The sequence below is a fragment of the Oratosquilla oratoria genome, chromosome 7, assembly GCF_046742065.1.
Source record: "Oratosquilla oratoria isolate Oo_2021 chromosome 7, ASM4674206v1, whole genome shotgun sequence".
Lineage (NCBI taxonomy): Eukaryota > Metazoa > Arthropoda > Malacostraca > Stomatopoda > Squillidae > Oratosquilla > Oratosquilla oratoria.
The window spans coordinates 81,875,635-81,897,965 of NC_134783.1; the positions used below are offsets into that span (position 1 = coordinate 81,875,635).

At 40.0% G+C, this 22,331-nt stretch overlaps 1 protein-coding gene across 5 annotated transcripts in view; it reads right to left on the reverse strand.

Moving 5' to 3' along the window:
• Positions 1-22,331, reverse strand: part of LOC143027230 (uncharacterized) — a 494,887-nt gene that overhangs the window by 56,896 nt on the left and 415,660 nt on the right. For 4 of the 5 annotated variants that reach the window (XM_076188447.1, XM_076188448.1, XM_076188450.1 and 1 more), the window contains 6 exons: positions 13,135-13,347; positions 8,364-8,714; positions 7,097-7,177; positions 6,813-6,953; positions 5,038-5,159; positions 1,303-1,578 (listed from right to left, as the gene is read on the reverse strand). In XM_076188447.1, the coding sequence (XP_076044562.1) occupies positions 1,303-1,578; positions 5,038-5,159; positions 6,813-6,953; positions 7,097-7,177; positions 8,364-8,714; positions 13,135-13,347 (1,184 nt within the window). Of the gene's footprint in view, positions 1-1,302; positions 1,579-5,037; positions 5,160-6,812; positions 6,954-7,096; positions 7,178-8,363; positions 8,715-13,134; positions 13,348-15,955; positions 16,001-22,331 lie in introns of those variants that run through there. The other variant, XM_076188451.1, reaches the window with a different exon arrangement.

A 22,331-nucleotide genomic window follows, 5' to 3' on the forward strand; every position in this document is an offset into this window, starting at 1 on the left:
GAGAGAGAGAGAGAGAGAGAGAGAGAGAGAGAGAGAGAGAGAGAGAGAGAGAGAGGGGGGGGGAGAGAGCGAGGGGGGAGAGAGAGAGAGAGAGAGAGAGAGAGAGAGAGAGAGAGAGAGAGAGAGAGAGAGAGGGAGAGGGAGGGAGAGGGAGGGAGGGGGGGGTCACAACATACCCATACCAGAAATCCCACTTACACAAACTCTTCCATCTTAGCCCCTTGGAGATAAAGGTGTGTCTGCCACTCAACCACAGTACATAGGTCAAGTGCAGTGTAGCAAGGCACAGCCCTACCACTGGGCACAACAATAGCACCCCTCCACACCTATCAATCTATAGCGATGCAGAGAATTTTCCTTTCAGCTGTGTCATCCATTCATAATTTCTTCACACATTCCTATCTTTTGCACTCTCTCTTCTCTGCTCAATAGACATAACATGTGCATCCAAAATTCTATTTACCACACCCATTCTCATCATACAAATTTTATCCTCAAAGCCTCTTCCTTTCATAAACCCACATGGTTCTTCCCCATCTCCTCCCTCCAATATTTAAACTAATCTCCCTTAAAAACTAATGATACACAGCTAGTAATGGTGGTGATGTGGAAATCTGAGAACACTAGCATCCTCTTCCCTTTCTACAAAAGCTACACACATTTTCACCCCATCTGGAGATTTTTTTCAATAAATTACTACACCCCACACACAGACACACTTTTTCACATGAACTGACATCTGGCAGTTGTTCCCTTCTTCCTAGTAACTGGTGACATAAAAAGACTCACACTAAGACAACAGACAGCCTTCCAAAGATATCTATGGGAGCACCAATGAACCATTGCTTGCTACTATAAAGGTGCATGTTTCCATTCAATGAAACCTGAAGCCAGTCATCATCATTATTTCCCTAACTCTTATATAATGGAACTACATATGCATTCTTCCAGTCAATCAAGATATTCCCTTTCTTAAGACACACTTTGAACAACCTCACCAACCACTTCACTCTTACTATTCCACATTTTATCAGACATTCCAGTTGACATTATATAATTCTAGTGCCTTCCCAGTTTTCATTTTTTTTTCAATGCAAGATATATATATCCATAGCACACAGCAAAAAATAAAACTAACCATGTATGATAGCTCCATAGATAAGAAAGTAATGAAGAACATATACTTCAAAGATTCCATATTCAAAAAAGACCACAATAAATTAATACATATGAAAGCAGAAATATATAGTTCCTATCATTTAACATAACTTTTTTATCTTTAAACTATTTAGCTTTACATACCTTCGCAAAGTGATGCAGTACTGATCAGCTGTGGTTGACCCATGCCCATCATGGTCTCTTCTTATTAATTCTGCAATTGCATGCAATCCTCCGAGAGAGCACATCGCATGGCGATGGTCTTCGTCGAAGGAAAGTTTCATAAGAGCAGCCATGGCAGGGCAAGGGTGGCGTTCCATTTCATCTTCTAAAAGTGGACCTCGACCAGCTGTATGACGCTCCAATTGCTCATAGAGGTAATCTGAATAGTCTCGTATCTGTTCCAACAGCCGCAGAACTCTAATAGAAGAAAGAAAATTTTAAGAAAATACATTTCAAAGTAATAGAAATGATAATAAGGAAAGAATAAAATATGGCTATCTGACTCCTTTCCTATACCTATTTGGAGTCATGACAATTCTTATGTCATATACAATGACAGTTTATGTCATGACAATGATGGAGGGCCTCCTTGTGGTGGTTCTGTAAGATGGACAGTGGAGCTGCCCATATTCAAAAACCATCAATCCCCTCACCTCCATAAAGAGATACAACCTTGAGAAGTTGACACTAAGTATATGGACTGGGCACAAGATTATCAATTTAAACTTCTTACATCTTGTCACACAGAGAGCTGATAATTAACAACTCCATCCCTCCTACTATTTTCAGCTGGTGATATGGAAACAATCCAACACTAATACAGCACAGACAGCAGGTCAAAGTTTCTTTCCAGAGATTTGAGAAAGGGCTCAGTGACTGTTGCCAGCAGCTGATGGGCTGCAGGTTTCCAGTCAGTGAAACTGATGACAACAATTACTATTATTATCATCCCATGCAAATAATCAATCAATCAATCAATCCATAGTACCAGGTCTCTTGCAGGAGACCTAGAGCTCCCAGGTAATAAGCAACAGCCACTGGATTGACCCAAAAATCACTCAAAGGTGAGGCTAGAGTAGGGTAGTGTTGGATGAGGTGTTTGGTGTCCCAAGTGTGTTACTGACTGGATGGAAAACATGGAAGAGGAAGACCAAACAGTAAGTGGAGAGATGAAACAGAAAAGTTTGAAGGAGTGATGTGATAGAGGTTAGCACAGTTGTAGGACTCATGGATGATTTTGAGAGTCTTTTGTTCTGCAGTGATCTCAGAATGGCTAAGCAATTGAATGACTGTAGTACAGAGAAGAGCTATACTCATGGGATCATCCTCTTATTCTCCATTATACCTAGTTTTAAATTCATTTATAGTTCTAGCTTAAGCCATATCATTGTCTAAGGTACTCCAGGAGTTAAGAGACCACCTTTAAATTATGCCCTGTATTCCATGATTATACCAAAGTCTGTAAAAGTTAGTGTGATCTGTGGTGAAGGTTGGGAGAGGACGGAAGACAGAGGTGAGTGGAGAATGGTTGTATATGGATGATGTTGTGATTGCATGAGGAGGAATGGGCAGGGGGGTGAGGGGTGGGGTAGTATGTGTGAGTAAATTTTGATGCAGCCCGAAGGGATTTCTCCCTGTCCTCTCCTTATATGCAAGGGGGGACGGAGAGGGGGGGTCGCCGATTAAATGAAGCGGCCTTGCTGTGTCTTGCGACACTGCTTCTGACCCAGGGCGGTGGGCAAGGTGCAGGGATGACCCGTCATCCAGGAGGTGCTCAGATGAGAGGGAGGGTGGGAGGGGTGTGGAGTGTATTTAGGGATGAAATGGGTGGGAGTGTCTTTATGCCTTTCCCTTTTTGGCTACCTCCCTTGAAAGGGGGAAAAAGCCTTGGTATATGTATGTATGTATGTATTAGTACAATGTGTATGGTATGTTTGTGTAGAGATTTCTACAGTTCTGTATGTGTATTTACATACATACATATACCAAGGCCTTTTCCCCCTTCCAAGGGAGGTAGCCAAAAAGGGAAAGGCATAAAAACACTCCCACCCATTTCATCCCTAGATACACTCCACACCCCTCCCACCCTTCCTCTCATCTGAGCACCTCCTGGATGACGGGTCATCGCTGCACCCTGCCCACCGCCCTGGGTCAGAAGCAGTGTCGCAAGACACAGTACATCCACAGCAAGGCCGCTTCATTTAATCGGCGACCCCCCCTCTCCGTCCCCCTTTGCATATAAGGCGAGGACGGGGAGAAATCCCTTCGGGCTGCGTCAAAAATTACTCACACATACTACCCCACCCCCATCCCCCCGCCCATTCCTCCTCATGCAGTCACAACATCATCCATATACAACCATTCTCCACTCACCTCTGTCTTCCGTCCTCTCCCTTCCTTCCTCAACAGACATTCCCCTCTTCCCCAAAGCCCCCTTCACCCCATCCATCCACCTCATCCTAGGACGTCCCCTCATGTTCACTCCCTCCACATCTGCCTTCCATACCTCTTTTACTAGTCTTTCTTCACTCATTCTTTCCATGTGTCCAAACCATCCTAATATTCTTTCATCAACCCTATCTCCCAAATCCTTTGTCACCCCTGTTCTCCTCCTCACCTCCTCATTTCTCACTCTATCTAGCCTAGTAACCCCCATCATACTTCTCAGACACCTCATCTCAAACACATTCAAACTCCTTCTCTCTTCTTCTCTTATGTTCCACGTTTCTGCCCCATACAGTGCTGTTGGCACAATCACTCCTTCATACAGTCTCCTCTTCGCATCCATTCCCAAATGTCTATTCCTCATTACACTCTTTAAACCACCAAGGCATTTACTCGCTTCTCTCAATCTACATTCTACCTCCACCTTCACTCCACCTTTTCCTGCTACACTTGCACCCAAGTATCTAAAACTATCCACTTCCTCCAGTCGCTCTCCCTTAACCCCTTCCATACGGTGCCGCACACGTAGGCGTCATGGGGAGCGAGTGTATTCGCGAGGCTGCCATATCGGCGTCTTGATTATATTTATTGTAGTCGCCCCTCCATAATGACATTCTTTCTAATTCTTTTGTAGTCGCATTTTCTATGGTTATCAAAATTCACGGGTGAAGAGAGAACGATCGATATAAGCGGTGACTATATTTTATGATGCGAGTATTATTACGACACGTCGTACGGCTGGCATTGGCTGCTGCCACCGAGATCTAAGTCCATGACGCCTACGTGTGCGGCACCGTATGGAAGGGGTTAATGTTCACTTCCAGTCTACTGCCACTTTCACCCCTTGTACATCTCACCACCTTGTGTATTTGTGTATTTGTGATTCCATTAATGTTTATGACTACCTCCCTTGTAAGGGGGAAAAAGCCTTTGGTATATGTATTAATGTTTATCAGTATTATGTTTAGGGTGTGTTCGTTTTGCGTTTGGGTGCTTTTGGCTGAGGGTTTAACTGTGTGCAAGCATTAGATCCAGCCTGCTGTGTGTTGTTTAGTGTTGGTGACTGTGGTACATTCTATGTGAATCCATGAGTGGGATATGGGTGCACACATGATGGTTCCCATGCACTACTGAAATTACCATCCAGACTGGTGTCTTAGTGTGGCTTCCACAACTAGCTAGAAGAACAGTGCATAGGAATTGATAATCATTTGAGATGGATGTATATGTTGATGTTTAGTAATCAGTACTTTACACCAGATATTCTTGTGCTTTGCTGTTCATCAGAGTAAAGGGCTTAATTAAGGAAGTTTTTGCCCATAATTCCTGCATTGCATCAGCCACACCAAAAGCTACATAGTATGTCATTACTGTGCTAGGATTTGGGGACATAGTAAAATGAAAATTACCAAAAATGAGTAACACACTAACCTTGATTCTCTTCTTCCTCTCTTGTCATCTGGATGTGAGTGTACAATGTTATGTAACGCTTGAGCTGCACGCAAACGGGTTTCCCTAGTTGGTGCTGGGTCACCATCCCCACCATGAAGCAACTGAAAGAAATTTTATATATTCATTGTAAAGGAAATGGAGAAAAGTGGGAGATTTGCAAAGTTGTTGTTTGCTGATGACATGACAACACTGCACTTGTAGCATGATCAGAGGATGGATTGAGAAAGTTAGTGACAGAGTTTGGGAGGGTGTGTGAAAGAAGGAAGTTGAAGATAAATGTGGGTAAAAGTAAGGTGATGAGATGTACAAGGGGATAGAAAGTGGCAGTAGATTGGAGGCGAGTATTATGGGAGAGAGACTGGAAGTGAATAGTTTTAGATACTTGGGTGAGAAGGCGGCGGGAAAGGGAAGAGAGGAGGTGGAGGTAGAATGTAGATTGAGAAAAGCGAGTAAATGTCTTGGGGGATTAAAAAGTGTAATGAGAAATAGACATTTGGGAATGGATGCTAAGAGGAGATTGTATGAAGGAGTGATTGTACTGACAGCACTGTATGGGGCAGAAACATAAAACATAAGAGAGGAAGGGAGGAGGAGTTTGAATGTGTTTGAGATGAGGTGCCCAAGAACTATGGTAGGGGTTACTAGGCTGGATTGAGTAAGAAATGAGGTGAGGAGGGCAACAGGGGTGGAAAGGGAGTTGGGAGATAGGAGTTGATGAAAGAGTATTGGGATGGTTTGGACACATGGAAAGAATGAGCGAAGAAAGATTAGTAAAAGAGGTACGGATGGTAGAGGTGGAAGGAATGAACATGAGGGGGTGACCTAGGATGAGATGGATGGATGGGGTAAGAGGGGCTTTGGGGAAGAGGGGAATGTCTGTTGAGGAAGGACAGGAGAAGACAGGTGAATGGAGAACGGTTGTGTATGGATGATGCTGTGATGCATGAGGGGGAGTGGGTAGGAGATGGGGGTGAGGAAGTATGTGTAAAAAAATTATTTTATGCAGCCCAAAGGGATTTTTCCCCGTCTTCTCCTTTTTTGTGCATGAGGGGAAAGAGAGGGGGGTCATTGATTTAATGAAGCAGCCTTGCTGTGGATGTGCTGTGTCTTGCGACACTGCTTCTGACCCAGGGCAGTGGACAGGATGGAGGGATGACCCGTCATCCAGGAGGTGCCAAGATAAGAGGGAGGGAGGAGGGTGGAGGGGAGTGGAATATGTATGAAATGGAATGGGTGGGAGTGGTTTCTATGCCTTTTTCTTTTTGGCTACCCCACCCCACTGTGTAAGGGGGAAAAAGCCTTTGGTATATGAATATTATGTATGTTTTTTGGCTATCTCCCTTGTAAGGGGGAAAAGCCTTTGGTATATGTACAAATAAGTGTATGGATGATGAAGTGGGCAAGATGCAGGGATAACACTGTACACAATTTATCCTTAAACCAAAGCCTTCTGTGTATCTATCCTGACATGCTCCTGCATGTTTGGTTGAAGAAGGACTATGCCTGTGTGACAAAGAACACACCAATGGCAATATATTATCCCCTAGATTCTCCACTGAGGTGGCAGCTTTCCACAGTTAAGTGTGACAAGTTGAAATAAATTACCATCATATCTTAAATAGGGGATGGGTGCATGCTTTGGCTGGCTTACTGCCTTAAAAGGGAGAAGAGGCCCTTGGTATATATAGACAGATATCTCAAATACAAAACAACAGTGCATAAAGATATTTTGTTTGCCACTACTGCTGACATACCTGAATTAGCAGTGGTAAACATCCTGACTGACGCATAGCAATACAAGAGTCAGGTGAAGAAGACATGGCAAGTAGTGTTCGACTCATCTCATCACGATCACCCGATGAAAACATGGATAATAAACCATACACCATTTCTACCTGTACCCAATAAACACATACATTCACCATAAGGGATGGCAAAAAACCATAACATAAATTTCGGCATTACAAATGTCAAAAGCTATTAGCCACTGATTATAGAAAAAGAAATCATTCAAAAAGAAAGAAAATATTTGGCTGACCTTGTTTGAAAGTAACTGTTGTTGACTCTGAGCCCTACGATTAGTAACACTAGAAGTGGCCATGATGCCTGGAATACTGTCCTGCAGAAAGTAAATTAAAACAGGATTAATTACATGGTAAAATGCAACCATTGATAAATTTACTAATAAATGTTATACATACAAATGTGACTAATCCATCTTAAGACTATACATGCCCTTGCTTGCTGAATTCCAGCTTGTCTGTTTAATTTTAGAATGATTAAGAAACGATGTTTCATATTTCTTTTTATAAAAGTTAACAAGTTCATGAATCAATTTTGGTTTCAGACTAGAAACCTAAAACCCTACAGCAACTGGTAAGTCCTTGGGTAATGCCATAAATCTCTCTGGGAAGAAATGTGGGACTGCTCTATGCTATCAGCCAAAAGTAGGTGGGGAGCAGTTATCAAATGTATTCTCTTTCTATGAAGAGGTGGTGGAAAAATAAAAGGAATATATTGGGACTAATCCAGAGATTATGTGCAAGAAGTACTGGTATCCCACATTATATTATGCAATGGTATACAAAATTTCACATATAAGATTGTTTCATATTAATATAAGTACATTGCTATACTCATGGCTGACTTTCACTTTTACAATCAACAGGATAAGCAAATGGTCATTTCCAACTTTTTTCAAGGTCCTCCCTATTTTCCAACAAGTATTTAAGTTTGTTATACAATCAATCTCTATATCAGCATTTCTCAACCTGGGTTCCCCAGGACCCTAAGGTTCCGCAAAAAGGTCCCTAAGGGTTCTGCGAGAACAAGTGAGATAAGCTAATGCACTTTTGAATTTTTATCTAATTTCATATACGTAATATAATTAAACACATATGACATATTCTTGGTTATTGTAATAATGTAATATAGACATCATCCTATCTAATCTATTATTATGATGAAAATAAAATGAGAAAGATATGGTATATGCTTGTTTTTGTTTTTTTCTTTCTTTTTTTGCGCAGGGGTTCCTTGAGACATGAAATTTATTTTAAAGGTTACGCAAGGGTAAAAAGGTTGAGAAACACTGCTCTATATGATTGGATTTTCAGGAAAGTGCAGTGAGGGAGGCCTGTATGGGTGTTGATGGATTTTGGAAAAAGGTGCTATGAAAATTATCCCCACCAACATCCGTCTTGTATGTCCAGGCACTTCCCACAACTGACAGCAGAATATGGATTTCCATTTTTGGCTACAAAACCAAAACCATCTGAGAAACAAGAACAGTCACAAAAACTTACCTGTGTACAATTTCTTTGTGATACTCCCATGGAAGCTGGACTGGAATGCCATAATGCCTTCTCAAAAGGCCAAGTGCCACGCAAGACTGCTTCAATGGCAGGAGGCATTTGAGCTGGAAATTGAGGATGTGGCACTTGGTGATGTGGGGGGATCTGGTATGGTGGAGAGACTGGTGATGGTGATCCACTATGACTGTCTGCCCTTGCACCCATCCTTTCAAATCCCCCACGTCCTCCTCCCCCTCCTCCATCCCGGTTCCAGGTGGAGGAGGGCAAAAGGGTTTCAGATACAGTCAGGTCACCATCTGGGATTTCACTAATGTCCTCTGTTGTAGCATCATCATCTCTAACCTGTAAACATAAAAAGATAGGATCTGTGGGTCATTTACAATTCCATGATAGTAATAACCACACAAACATTCTACAGAAACAATAAATAAAATACTTCATTTTTAAAAAAAGACTCCCTTCAACCTCCATACATTCTTAACTTTTACATGCACATGAATTACATATATCTTCAACTATTTTTCTTTCACTAATCTTACATTTGTCCTTGCTTTGTTTCAATCATATCCCAATGCTATCAATGATCTCTGTCTTCACCTTACCTTTTCTCTCAGAGATCTCAATGAAGAAATATTCCACAGCTGACTGTCTATTTTGTAACTAACCCCATATAATATATTCCTACTAATTCACAAAATAAATACAAAATGCACTGTCTCATTCTGTTGCAAATTCAATAATAAGGAATCTGTGCAAAATACGTCTTACAAGACTGTAATGGAAGGAGACCATAAGAGACCTTTTGGTCCATAACATGCTCTGGAAAATTATGTAAGTATGATTCTTACAATTTTTTTTTCTATTGTCTAAATCCTATGTCTACAACTGTTGAATCTTAATTTTTTCACTATAAAGTTTTCTGTATGGAAAGTGAAGATCAAGTGTTTTTAAATGCTTACAAACCACTAAATAAACTACAAAAGGGACAAAAAAAAAAAACAAATACAAGGTCATGCTCCAGTACAGCCGCAACAACCATGTGGCATGGGATGCATGTTGTCGCCCACATGGCTAGACCTGCAGCTCTTTTGACAGTGCGACCCTGCTTGACCCAACCTAACTTAATCCAGTGCAATTATGTAATTACGCACCACAGGTCACTACCCATGCTGTGTATATATATATATATATATATATATATATATATATATATATATATATATATATATATATATATATATATATATACTGGCTCTTGGCCGCATATACAGTCAGTTTACTCATACATACATACATATACCAAGGCTTTTTCCCCCTTACAAGGGAGGTAGCCAAAAAGGGAAAGGCATAAAATCATTCCCACCCATTCCATCCCTAAATACACTCCACACCCCTCCACCCTCCCTCTTATCTTAGCACCTCCTGGATGATGGGTCATCCCTGCACCTTGTCCACTGCCCTGGGTCAGAAGCAGTGTCGCAAGACACAGCACATCCACAGCAAGGCCGCTTCATTAAATCGGCGACCCCCCTCTCCGTCCCCCCATGCATAAAAGGAGAAGACGGGGAGAAATCCCTTCGGGCTGTGTCAAATTTTGCTCACACATACTACCTCACCCCCCATCCCCCCGCCCATTCCACCTCATGCATCACAGCATCATCCATATACAACCATTCTCCATTCACCCCTGTCTTCTGTCCACTCCCGTCCTTCCTCAACAGACATTCCCCTCTTCCCCAAAGCCCCCTTCACCCCATCCATCCACCTCATCCTAGGACATCCCCTCATGTTCACTCCCTCCACATCTGCCTTCCACACCTCTTTTATTAGTCTTTCTTCACTCATTCTTTCCATGTGTCCAAACCATCCCAATACTCTTTCATCAACCCTATCTCCCAACTCCCTTTCCACCCCCGTTCTCCTCCTCACCTCCTCATTTCTCACTCTATCTAGCCTAGTAACCCCCATCATACTTCTCAGACACTTCATCTCAAACACATTCAAACTCCTTCTCTCTTCCTCTCTCATGTTCCATGTTTCTGCCCCATACAGTGCTGTTGGCACAATCATTCCTTCATGCAGTCTCCTCTTAGCATCCATTCCCAAATGTCTATTCCTCATTACACTCTTTTATCCACCAAGACATTTACTCGCTTCACTCAATCTACATTCCACCTCCACATTCACTCCACCTTTTCCTGCCACATTTGCACCCAAGTATCTAAAACTATCCACTTCCTCCAGTCGCTCTCCCTTAATGCTCACTTCCAGTCTACTGCAACTTTCACCCCTTGTACATCTCATCACCTTACTCTTACCCACATTTATCTTTAGATTTCTTCTATCACATACTCTCCCAAACTCTGTCACTAACTTCCTCAATCCCTCCTCCGATCCTGCCACAAGCGCAGTGTCGTCCGCAAACAACAGCTGGCTCACCTCCCACTTTTCTCCATTTTCTTTAACCATCTCCAATCCCTGACCCACTACCCTTGCATTTACCTCTCGCACTACCCCATCCATGTATAAGTTGAACAGCCAGGGCGACATAACGCATCCTTGACGAAGTCCCACCTTTACCTCCAACCACTCACTCTCTCCATTTCTAATCCCGACACAAGCTCTACTGCTCTCATAAAAACTCTTGACAGCTCCTAGAAGCTTTCCTCCTATCCCATATATCTGCATAACCTCCCACAGTGCCTTTCTGTCTACCGTATCGTAAGCCTTTTCCAGATCCATAAAATCCCAAAAAACATCCTTCCCCTTTCCTATAGCTTTCTCACATATCTGTCTTACCACAAAGATCTGATCTACACAACCTCTACCCGTCCTAAATCCACACTGTTCCTCACCAATTACTCCCTCTGTTCCTCTCCTAATCCTCTCAATCAAGATCCTCCCATAAGCCTTCCCAACTACACTTAACAAGCTAATCCCTCTGAAACTACTACATTCACACTTGTCTCCTTTTCCCTTGTACAGTGGCACTATACAGGCACTCCTCCAGTCCTCCGGCACTCTACCCTCTCTCCAGCATGGCATCCATCCAGACCAGGTGCCTTACCTGCTTTCATCATCTTAACAACTGCCTTCACCTCATCCTTCCTTATTTCTCCTCCATTTTCCTCACTCACCACTCTCATTTTCTTAGCATTTCCCACTGCAGCTATCTTTCCCTCCCTATCCTCCTTCACATTTAGCAACTCCCTAAAATATTCTGCCCATCTTCCCCTTACTGCCTTCTCTTCCATTATCATCTCTCCATCTGCACCTTTTACCTTTCCTTCTCTACTTGATTCGCCTCGTCTTCCTCTCTTAATTTCTTTCCAAAACATCTTTTTATTACTTTCAAAATTTTCTGTCATACTCTTACCCCACTTCACATCAGCTCTCCTCTTTGCCTCCTTTACCTTTTGCTTTACTTCTCTTTTCTTTTCTTTGTAACTCTCATATGACTCCCTCGTCCTATTTTGTAACCAATCTGTGAAAGCTTGCTTCTTCTCTTCTACAATCTTCTTTGTTTCCTCATCCCACCATTCACTACCCTTCCTTCTATTTCTTCCTGTCATTCTTGTTCCACACACCATCCTTGCACACTTTGTGACTCCCTCCTTGAACCATCCCCATTCCTCCTCCACACCTAGCTCCACTCTATCCTTCACTCCTCCCCCAGCTTCTTCTTGTACTCCTTCTCCTTTTCATTTAAATAGTTGACTCTAAGCACCTCCCTACCTTTTGTCCCTTTCCTCTTTCTCCAAATGTCAGAACGCCTCTTCTCGGTGCTGACTTTCCCATTCATTATAGGTTACTGGTCAATGTCGCCAAAAGACGTCTGGTCTGTGCAATGTAACAGCTCCTGCCTCCACTACCCTCCAAACAGCACCACCATCAACATTAGACATCTCAAGCCCGCTCACTGCAACCATTTGGGGCAACCTCATCATGTCTCCAGCAGAGATGGTTCATCTCAACTCCACTGCAAACCGCATTGCAATCAACCAAGGCTACCACCATCAACACTAGACAATCCTACACCCAACTTTCATCGAGCCATCTGGGGCAACCTCAACATGTCTCCCGCAGAGATGGCTAGTGGCCATCCCCTCACATGCAGAATGCCCTTTTAAGCCAAGGCAATTTTAAGAGGGGAGTATTGTACAGCCGCAACAACCAGATGGCATGGAACACGAAATGTCGCCCACATAACCTTGCTTGACCCAACTAAACCTAAGTCAGTGCAATTATGTAATTACACACCATGGGTCACCACCCATGCCATGTATATATATATATATATATATATATATATATATATATATATATCGGCTCTTGGCCACAAGTATGGTCAGTTCACTCGTACCTTACAATAAAGGAGACGGACTCACTAAAACCTCTTTCTCTTCTTGCAGTAGCATCGCTACACTTCCATACATGTAAATTCACCAGGGAAACAAAACCTTACAAGTCAACCATGCCTACCTCAAACTGGGATATCATCCTACGTTTAAAAGGGAGTGGTGGGGGACTAAACCCAGATACTATCGTTTGCACACATTTATACAGTACCTATGGACAATACATTTCCTCAATGAGATTCTCTTAGATAACCTAGTAACTATCACCAACTATCTCAACACTGTTTTCTAGTATAAGAAATACAAGGCAAGAGGTAATAGAAATAATCACCAAAACAGCAAGCAGCAAGCATACTAATAATAAACAAAAAACATATTACCAACAGTAAAGGTTATCTACTGACCTGATTTGCATTAACAGAATCCATGTCTTGTGTTGAACCAGGCTGGCTCTTAATATTCTCCTGAAGACGCTGAATGGTTTTTTCAATGGTATTTATGGTATGTAGCCGGTGATCTCGTCGTCGCAGAATCACGGTAGGAGAACCAAGCCGTTCACCAAGCGATTCTTGCACACGACAAACCTCCCCCTCCAACCTACACCGTTCAGCGCCATCCTGCAATAAAATATGCATGTAACAATTTGCATTAGGCAAAAAAACAAATCATCGGTTCTGAAAGAAAAAGTCTGATACAATATTACCTCATTGGTTCATAACAAAATGAAATTTTATTTCATTATTAGCCATTCCTGACTGCCATCACTGTTTTATTTTTTCAGGTTAACAGAGTCAGACCTGCCTTTACAAAAGGAGATGGGTTCTCAAGAAAGCAGCCCATCAACAACCTCACCTCCACCTCGAGTTTTTTATTTACCATTTTAAAGAGTAGCAATCCAATACCTGCTCTCCAGCTGTTATTTCTCAACCAACCAATATGTTACCTGGTACTCTCTTGCAGGAGATCTATGGATTCCAGTTAGAAATATATAAACAAACCCAAGCCCCTTTATGTCACAAAAGTACCAATCATATATGCACACATATCAAACTTGTATGTTTGTGCCTTAAAAATTTGCAGGGTCTATGTTACCTAAACCCATGTTAAAAATCTGTGAATATACTGTCTCTTGAAAAACAACCCTTCACCTATTATTTCTATATTCAATCAGTGAAAAACACTAGGCACATTTTTTAAAACATCTTAATTGAGAATGAATTTAAAAAGTTGTACAGTACAGTTGGATAAATATAACCTCTATAAGCACAGATGTGAATGGTGGTAACTCACAAGTCATGTTTTGCTTGACAGTGGATGAATAAACCAGTCCTAACTTTCTCTTCCCTCCTCAAATTTCCAAGTTCTCTTCATAAAAGTTGCTGGCAAATCTATTTTTAAATATCTGACATAAAGTTTCTAGTATTCTTTCCCTTGAATTAATACAAGTCACAATAACATGACTTAAAAATGTTGACTCAACAATGTCAGAATTACAATTCTTCACTGCAGTCCTCACCATTTTTATTTAATGTAATTTATTCTGATCTTGTTTCTTCTAGGATAAGTTTCTTTTGGTTATTTGAACTAAATGTATCATTTACAGAGAAAACCAATGGTACACTTATTAGAAAAAATATAGTTACTACAAAATTTGTCAGCATTTTGGAGCATCTATAATAATTCTCAATACAATATCTATTTTCAGTAAAACAATTAAACTTTCAGAGGTTCCAGTACCTTATCTGATTATTTACAAGTTTTTTAATGCATTGTAAAATTTCAAAGGATGAAAATTATTCCTATACATTAGTTCCGAGGTTATCATGTGATAAATTCTTTTATCATCACTTGCACTCCTTTAAGCCTGCCAAAACTCATTTTTTTAATTGCTCAGTTACTCAAGTTATATTAGTTTACATTATTTTGGTTAAATCATTTTTTTTTTCTTTCTTTTATAGTCCACAGTCAGTTTTTCATGGAAAATAAAATGTATTGTGATTATAGGCAGTGAAACATCCATGCAGACACTACTTTAGTTATTGTGACCAACTGTTGAGATCAAACATGATTAGTATTCCACATCAAATTATCTATCTTTATCAACTTATTCACAAATAAGTAGTACTGTGTCCAGTGACTGATTTTCTCTATGTTGACTGATTTTCCTTACAGATAAACACTGGTGAACTGTTGGCAATGAGATAACAGTATTATGAATATAACTGCCTTTCAGGTACTGCAACAGTTTTTCATAAAATATTTCAATGGCTTTGGATAAGTAAGACATATGCAAGTTGGTTACTTTTTTCCTCCATTCTGCTCTCGCAGCCAAATGCTTCAAATCTTGCCATAAAGATTGGAGCTATTATAATTTGTTTTGGCAAATTCTTATTCCTATTCAAAGCAATTTAATTTGAAGTACTAGATTTCTCAAAAGAAAAAAAAATTAATTAATTCCAAAATAGGAAAGGAAAATAATACCCCTTTCTGGGAGTGTATTTACATTTAAACATTAATATAATTCAAATTTAAAATGTTAAACATGTTTCTATCAAATATAAGTATAGCTTGACACTAGATATACAGTATCAAATGTTGCTACTATTACCAACATGACATAATAAAATTTAAATATATATGTCAACTAGCATATTATATCCAGATGTGTTACTGATGTCAGTGTTTGGAGTTCATCCAAAAATAGGCCCTTTTTGGCACATTACATATAGCATAACAAGAATAAATCATTGAAGTGTCAGCCAGTTCACCATCCAACCACGTTACTGATGCTATAGTCTACTGAGGTTTCCAGTTGTTCATATGGCAGCGACATATTGGTTCCATTGTATGATTGTTGATTTTATCACCCCTTACAAAGACACCAGTGTCCACCAAATACAATTCAAGATATAAGCATAATATGAAAGCACTGGTTTATTTATTAGTGTCATGTATCCCCCAAGTAAGAGTATATCTGACAATTAAACCCTAAAATAAATACATAACATTGTGCTTGGTAAGCAACTTGGTTGGTTACACTATAATAAATCTCTATGAAGCATCATGTATTTCTGTTTTGTTTTAATCACCTCACCATAATCACATAAATGAGATATTTATTATTTGGACGTTCAACATGATTTAAAATTCAACCTGTTCGACTACTTTATAACTTATGTTAACTGAAACTACATCTCAAAAACTCAACTTCGTAGGTTTCCTAACCTGACTATGTTTGTATCTACATCTGTGCATGCCGTTCTCAGCTTTCTTTCCAGTAGTTTTTGACAAATTCAAACTAGTGCCTTTGGCGTGCTTTTCCCATTGTCTTTGGCGACCATGACAACCGAGAAGATACATTACACACACTCCACAGCTGATTCCATTTGTTTACATCAAAGAACCAAACTGTTGTATCAACCAAAAATAAACTGTCATACTTTACCTACTGGTTTTTTTTTTTTTTTTGTCATTGAGGTCTAGTTGCTGCCCTCATTATGGGATTCAAATATCATTCTCTGGTGGGTTTTGTTAATTTATTCCAACATTATCATACTACTACCAGCCTTGATTTTCTTCATGTATACACATAATTTACAATCCAGTCTTGGAAATTGCACCGCAGACATGTTTTATTTTTATTGTTTATTTACTTAAAAGTCGTCGACTGAAGCATATTAAGCCGCGTCTACAATTGTTGCATTTCCCTGTTGCACCGTATCGTATCACTAGGTGGTACTCAAAGATGATACGATACGTGGAAATGCAACAAGTGTGGACGCGGCTTTAGATAGCCTTGTGGCACTTTTCATTTTCTTTTCTTCCTGTGAACGTTATTCAAATGTCCTGTATTCACATCATCTGTGTCTCACTACAGTATATGCCCATAATTCAAATTATGTCGGTTTTTCTTTAAAATATTTCAGTTTCCATGATCTTCATAATGATGTATTTATTCTATACGATACGTGTTTTTCTTCTGGCGTACACTTCCCGCCCTCCCACCACGATCAAGTATCCTACCCTGGAGGGCCTGGCATTGTTTATTTATCTATCTATTTTTACTTCTCACTTTTCACTGTTTTGATCTCACAGTTTCAATTTCTCAACGATAGCATCTCGAGTTAAGTATTTCAACTCTCTATCTAAAAAAAAAAAAAAAAAAAAAAAAAAATCCCCCTTACCAGAGGTACTCAAGTCAAAAGGCATATACCCACTCCCATCCACCACCTTTCCCCCCTTTCATGTTCCTCATGTATGACGTATTTCAACACTTTTATTAAATTATCTAATTTGTAGGGGATTTCATTTCCAAGTACAAATAACTGAACATATTTTTTTTCTAGAGACTATGATCTGTTCTGTTCCCAATTTTTGCTATTTCTTTTTGATATACTTAACTTCGTATTATTTATATATTTCTTATCTGTATAATTCTTCGTGCAGTTATTTCCGTCGTTTGCCTTGTGATTAGGCTTATAGGCTTTCCCCTTATTTAATCTCAAGCATTTGTATCTCAACTTGTACTTGAAAAAGCTGTAATAAGCGAAACGTCGTACAAATAAAGGCTCCGTCCTCATATGGTGTTTATCTCGTCAATCTTATAGTTACACCTTGTACACCCCTGCTCATCTGCACTTTCTGGCAATAAAGCCAAAACCCTGACACTTAAATAATAAGACACCATAAGTTATCACATACTCTTTCATGTAACCTATAAGAAGAAGCACGTACTGATTGTTCAAATGTTGGGAGTTAATTTTATTTTGGAATATTATTCTTCATTGTCCATGGTTTTGACTTCAAACTGAGCAGGTGGAATGTGACGAGCGCATGCGCTGTTGCCCGTCATGGCACCCGTACTCAAGTGAATTATCGAAAAAAGGAGAAATCCATTTGTTCTTTATTTGGATACTCTTCTCAATAGCCTTGCCCTCCTTGTATGTAATAAACATATTTTTTCAAAGGTTGATAACTTTATCCCTTATATTTCTTAATCTTATTTTTTGCGTTTTCCAATTCGTCTGTGCCATCAAAACTTTTAGCCCAAAATCACGTAATCTTGTAAAATATGCTTTATATTGTTCATTTGAGCTTCCATTCTACCCATTGCCTTTCTTTTTTTATTAGGTGGGGGATTAAGAGTTTCTCGTCTTTACTGGTCGTTTTTTTATTACCAGTGTTTTTATTATTTTTACTAATTCGCCTACGAGTCAAATTTCTTCCTGGTTTCCATTTTTATCTCCTCATTTAGTTTACCATGTATCACTTGTTCAAGATTTAAAATCTCGAAGTCTAACTTGCAATCTAGACCTTATTATCAAAACGTTAAGAATAATAATTCCATCAAGTTCTATTACTTCTATGGTCCGTTCAGTTGAACGAGACTCGAAATGACTTTCTACCATATTCATTGCATTTACATGGTCTTAGCACTATCTAGCACGTCTTTATGTTTACTTGGTGTTCATGAATATTTCTACTTGCAATGGTACCATGTATTCCAAATTTCTGCATACCACTTTTTGTTGAGATGACTCCCCGCGTGTCCACCATATGTTGCCATAAAATTCTTTTACATCATTTGCCACTTTCATATTTAGTGCAGTCATTTCTTTCCAAGATTTGTTTTTTTTTTGTCTTTCTTCTTATGCAAAATAAGCCCTATTGCACCATGAAACATTTTGTTTTGTTATTTTCATTTCTTATAAAACACTCCTTCGTTCTCTGCCAAACACTACTCGTTATTGACATTGTGTAACTCTCAATAGATATTCTCAACACTTTGTAAGTTATCATCTATGAATGTCCAGCACTATCTTAATGTTAATCGTAACCATACAACATCACATGTTAGAGATACAGAAACATCATAAAGAGCCCTCGAACACGGGGTGTCTCAAACACGTCTGCACTCAGGCACACCCACAACCAGTGGATAATAATTAAATCAGGTTATTCTTGTAATACCCAGTGCTTCTACCCTTGGGATATCATTGCACAGAAGAGATGGAGTCACAGAGGTGGTTAAGGGGAGATTTGAGGAGGAATAGAAGGAGAACGGAGGGTTGGCAGAAATCATGAGTGATCAGCATTTTTTCTTGTGTGGAATGTAGTTTCAAATCGAAAAAATAAACCTACGTGCCTCTGGTCCGTGGAGATGCAGCACTACTAAAAGTTCCTCAAATATTGACAATATATCATTTATGCAACCAACACCCCGTATGGAGTCACACTGTTTTTCTAGTTTCTTGAATCACATTGTTTTTCTAGTTTCTTGAAGTTTTATTCTGTATAACCTGTAGTTCTTTTAATTTATTATTTGGTAGTTTATAGTAGATACGAATTACAGTATTCTAACTTGAAGATTATATGATAGTGGATCAATATTTTTGTTTTCTTTTCTTCATTAACGTTTTTACTTTTCATCCAATTCATTATTTGTTCCTCTTTTTCGAATGTATCACTGACATTCATAACGGAAATAAAAGTAGGAGTCATCTGCATATGAAATTCACATTACACTATTGTGTCGTATGAATGTTGATAAGTGTCGATCGCAGTGTGGCAACTTGAGGTTCCATACACCAAAGACCCTTTTCCCCTTTAGAAGGGCTGGCCTTGTCATAAACAAATGAAACCCATTTAACAGCACCTTGGGGTTATAGGGGTGCCCTGGCCCCCGCCACACTGCCTGGATAAAAACGAATGCAGCGAATATATATTTTTATTAATGCGTTCATTACATATTACTTATTATGTACTGTCTATTCATTTATATTTAAATAGTTTAAATATATTTATATTATCTACATATTAGATTATTCATATATTATTTATATATTCATAATCGGATAAAATGTATTCATATTACGTGTGTATATATATTATATATATATATATATATGATGAAGGTGGAAAAAGAAGTCACGGGTCTAGTTCCGAGTTACTGAGTTTATTCCTGACCGGTTTCGCTCTATGCTTCTTCAGAGGAATGTGACTCTGGAGTGAAGCTGGCGGTATACATAGTCTGAGTAAGACCGCGTATATAAACTCAGTAACTCGGAACTAGACCCGTGACTTCTTTTTCCACCTTCATCAACTTGTCATAATGTACCAACATATATATTTATATCTATATACATATATATATATATGTATATATATATATTTATATATATATGTGTGTGTGTGTGTATATATATATATATATATATATATATATATATATATGTATGTATAAATATGTATATATATATATGTATATATATATATATAAGTATAAATATATATATATATATATATACTATATATATGGTCTATATCATAATCTAAATTAACTGAATATATTCAAATTATATTGATCTATTATATATAATTTATCTATATATCTACCAATTTATCTATTTATTTTATTTATTCATTTACTTATCTATTCATTCATTTCAACGGCAGGCCCTAATGACCGGAGCTGGTTTACCACCACACAGTTTCCTCATACGGTGACCCCTTCTTCATCCACTTAGAACATCCCTTAGGGCCACGTCATCCTATCATTCTTTCATACCTTTCCTCTCTCTCCCTCTCTCTCTTCCCTGGTCAATAGACATCTTACGTGGATTCACTCTTTCACTCAGTCCATCCATTCCATTCTTGATCTTCTCGAACTCACTCCTTCCGATTCTACTTTCCATATCCTTTGCTACGATTTTTCGTTCATTCTTTCCATGTGCTCAAATCATCTCCCTTCCTCCATTCTTTAAACACCTTATGCCAAAAACTTTCAGTCTCTGCTCCATACATGACTGCGGGTATATTCACTCCTTCACACAACCTTTCCTTTTGCATTTATTCCCAAATACCTTGCAGATACCACGTGGCGCGTGCAGTGTATTGACCACGTGGCATGCATCAGAAAGGACGCGCTGCGACCTAACGCACACACTTGCCTGGTCAGTATAACACCGTGACCTGGCATTGACCAAATACAATGTAATTAGGGATAATTACGCACCACGGATGTTTGCCCACGTGGTGTGTGTGTGTGTGTGTGTGTGTGTGTGTGTGTGTGTGTGTGTGTATTCACCATTGTCTTTGGATCACGTGTTGGACTCGTGATCGACAGCTATTTCCCTCCCGGAAGAGAGCTCAGAGCTCGTATGACCGATCTATGGGTAATGCTATGACCTTTCACACACACACCCAACTCCCCGCCCACGAGAGTCAGAGTAACGACCCAAAGCACAGCGATACCGAAATAATTTCGGCCCTGGGCAGGATTCGAAACAGGTACTGCGAGCACCACCGTACTTCCCAGTCCAGCACTCTACCAACCGCGCCACCGAGTCGTGTGTGTGTGTGTGTGTGTGTGTGTGTGTGTGTGTGTGTGTGTGTGTGTGTGTGTGTGTGTGTGTGTGTGTGTGTGTGTGTGTGTGTATTCACCTTGGTCTTTGGATCACGTGTTGGACTCGTGATCGACAGCTATTTCCCTCCCGGAAGAGAGCTCAGAGTTCGTATGACCGATCTATGGGCAATGGTGTGACCTTACACGCACACACACATGTAAAGTCAATTCAGTTTTAACCTTACCTCTTCGTAGCCTCCCGCGACATTCTATTTTTTCACACCACTTTTTATTCCACCCAGACATCTACCTGCTTCATTCTCTTGTATGTTCCGGGTCAATGGCATTTGATTATTTTAACCACGCAAGCTCAAATGGCACTGTGACTCAATGTACCATATGGTCACTCCATCACTATTCACCACGAACTAATCTACTATCCGATAAGACTTGTCAAAACATCTGATATATGGGCTCCCTAACGCACATACGCAAACACCTTCCGCTAAGACGGTTACCCTTAGAGAGGGAATGTTAAAGGGTACTGGTAATACTAACCCTTGTGGTGAGAGCAATATCACTGTAATAGCATTGCCACACTTGGACGACTGGTGGGGTGGAGCAAGCAAGAGTTACCGGTGGCTGTTGGAACTGGCAAGGGCGAGTGTGAAAAGTCGGCGAGATAATTAATCACCATCATTTTTTTTTTCAACCACTAATGCCACTGTGGCAGGTTGGCGCGAAGCTGGGTTCCACTCCAACAGCTTCTAATGACTGCCACTTGTCCTAGCATACTTTCCGATCATGCGGAGCGAGGGTGACTGTGTGTGTGTGTGTGTGTGTGTGTGTGTGTGTGTGTGTGTGTGTGTGTGTGTGTGTGTGTGTGTGTGTGTGTGTGTGTGTGTGTGTGTGTGTGTGTGTGTGTGTGTGTGTGTGTGTAAATGAGAGAGAGAGCATTTCGTCGGTAACAAGCAGCAGTGAGAAGGTGATAAGATAGAGGTGGTAAAGGAGAGTTTTCGGAAGAACAGCAGAACAAAAATATAGTAGAAGACACAGACAGATAAACACACACACACACACACACAGAGAGAGAGAGAGAGAGAGAGAGAGAGAGAGGAAGAGGGAGAGGAAGAGGGGATGGAGAGGGAGAGGGGGTGGAGAGGGAGAGGAGGAGGAGAAGAGATATACAAAACTGGAGAGGGAGAGGGAAAGGAGGAGGAGGAGGAGGAGGAGGAGGAGAGATACAAAACTGTAGTG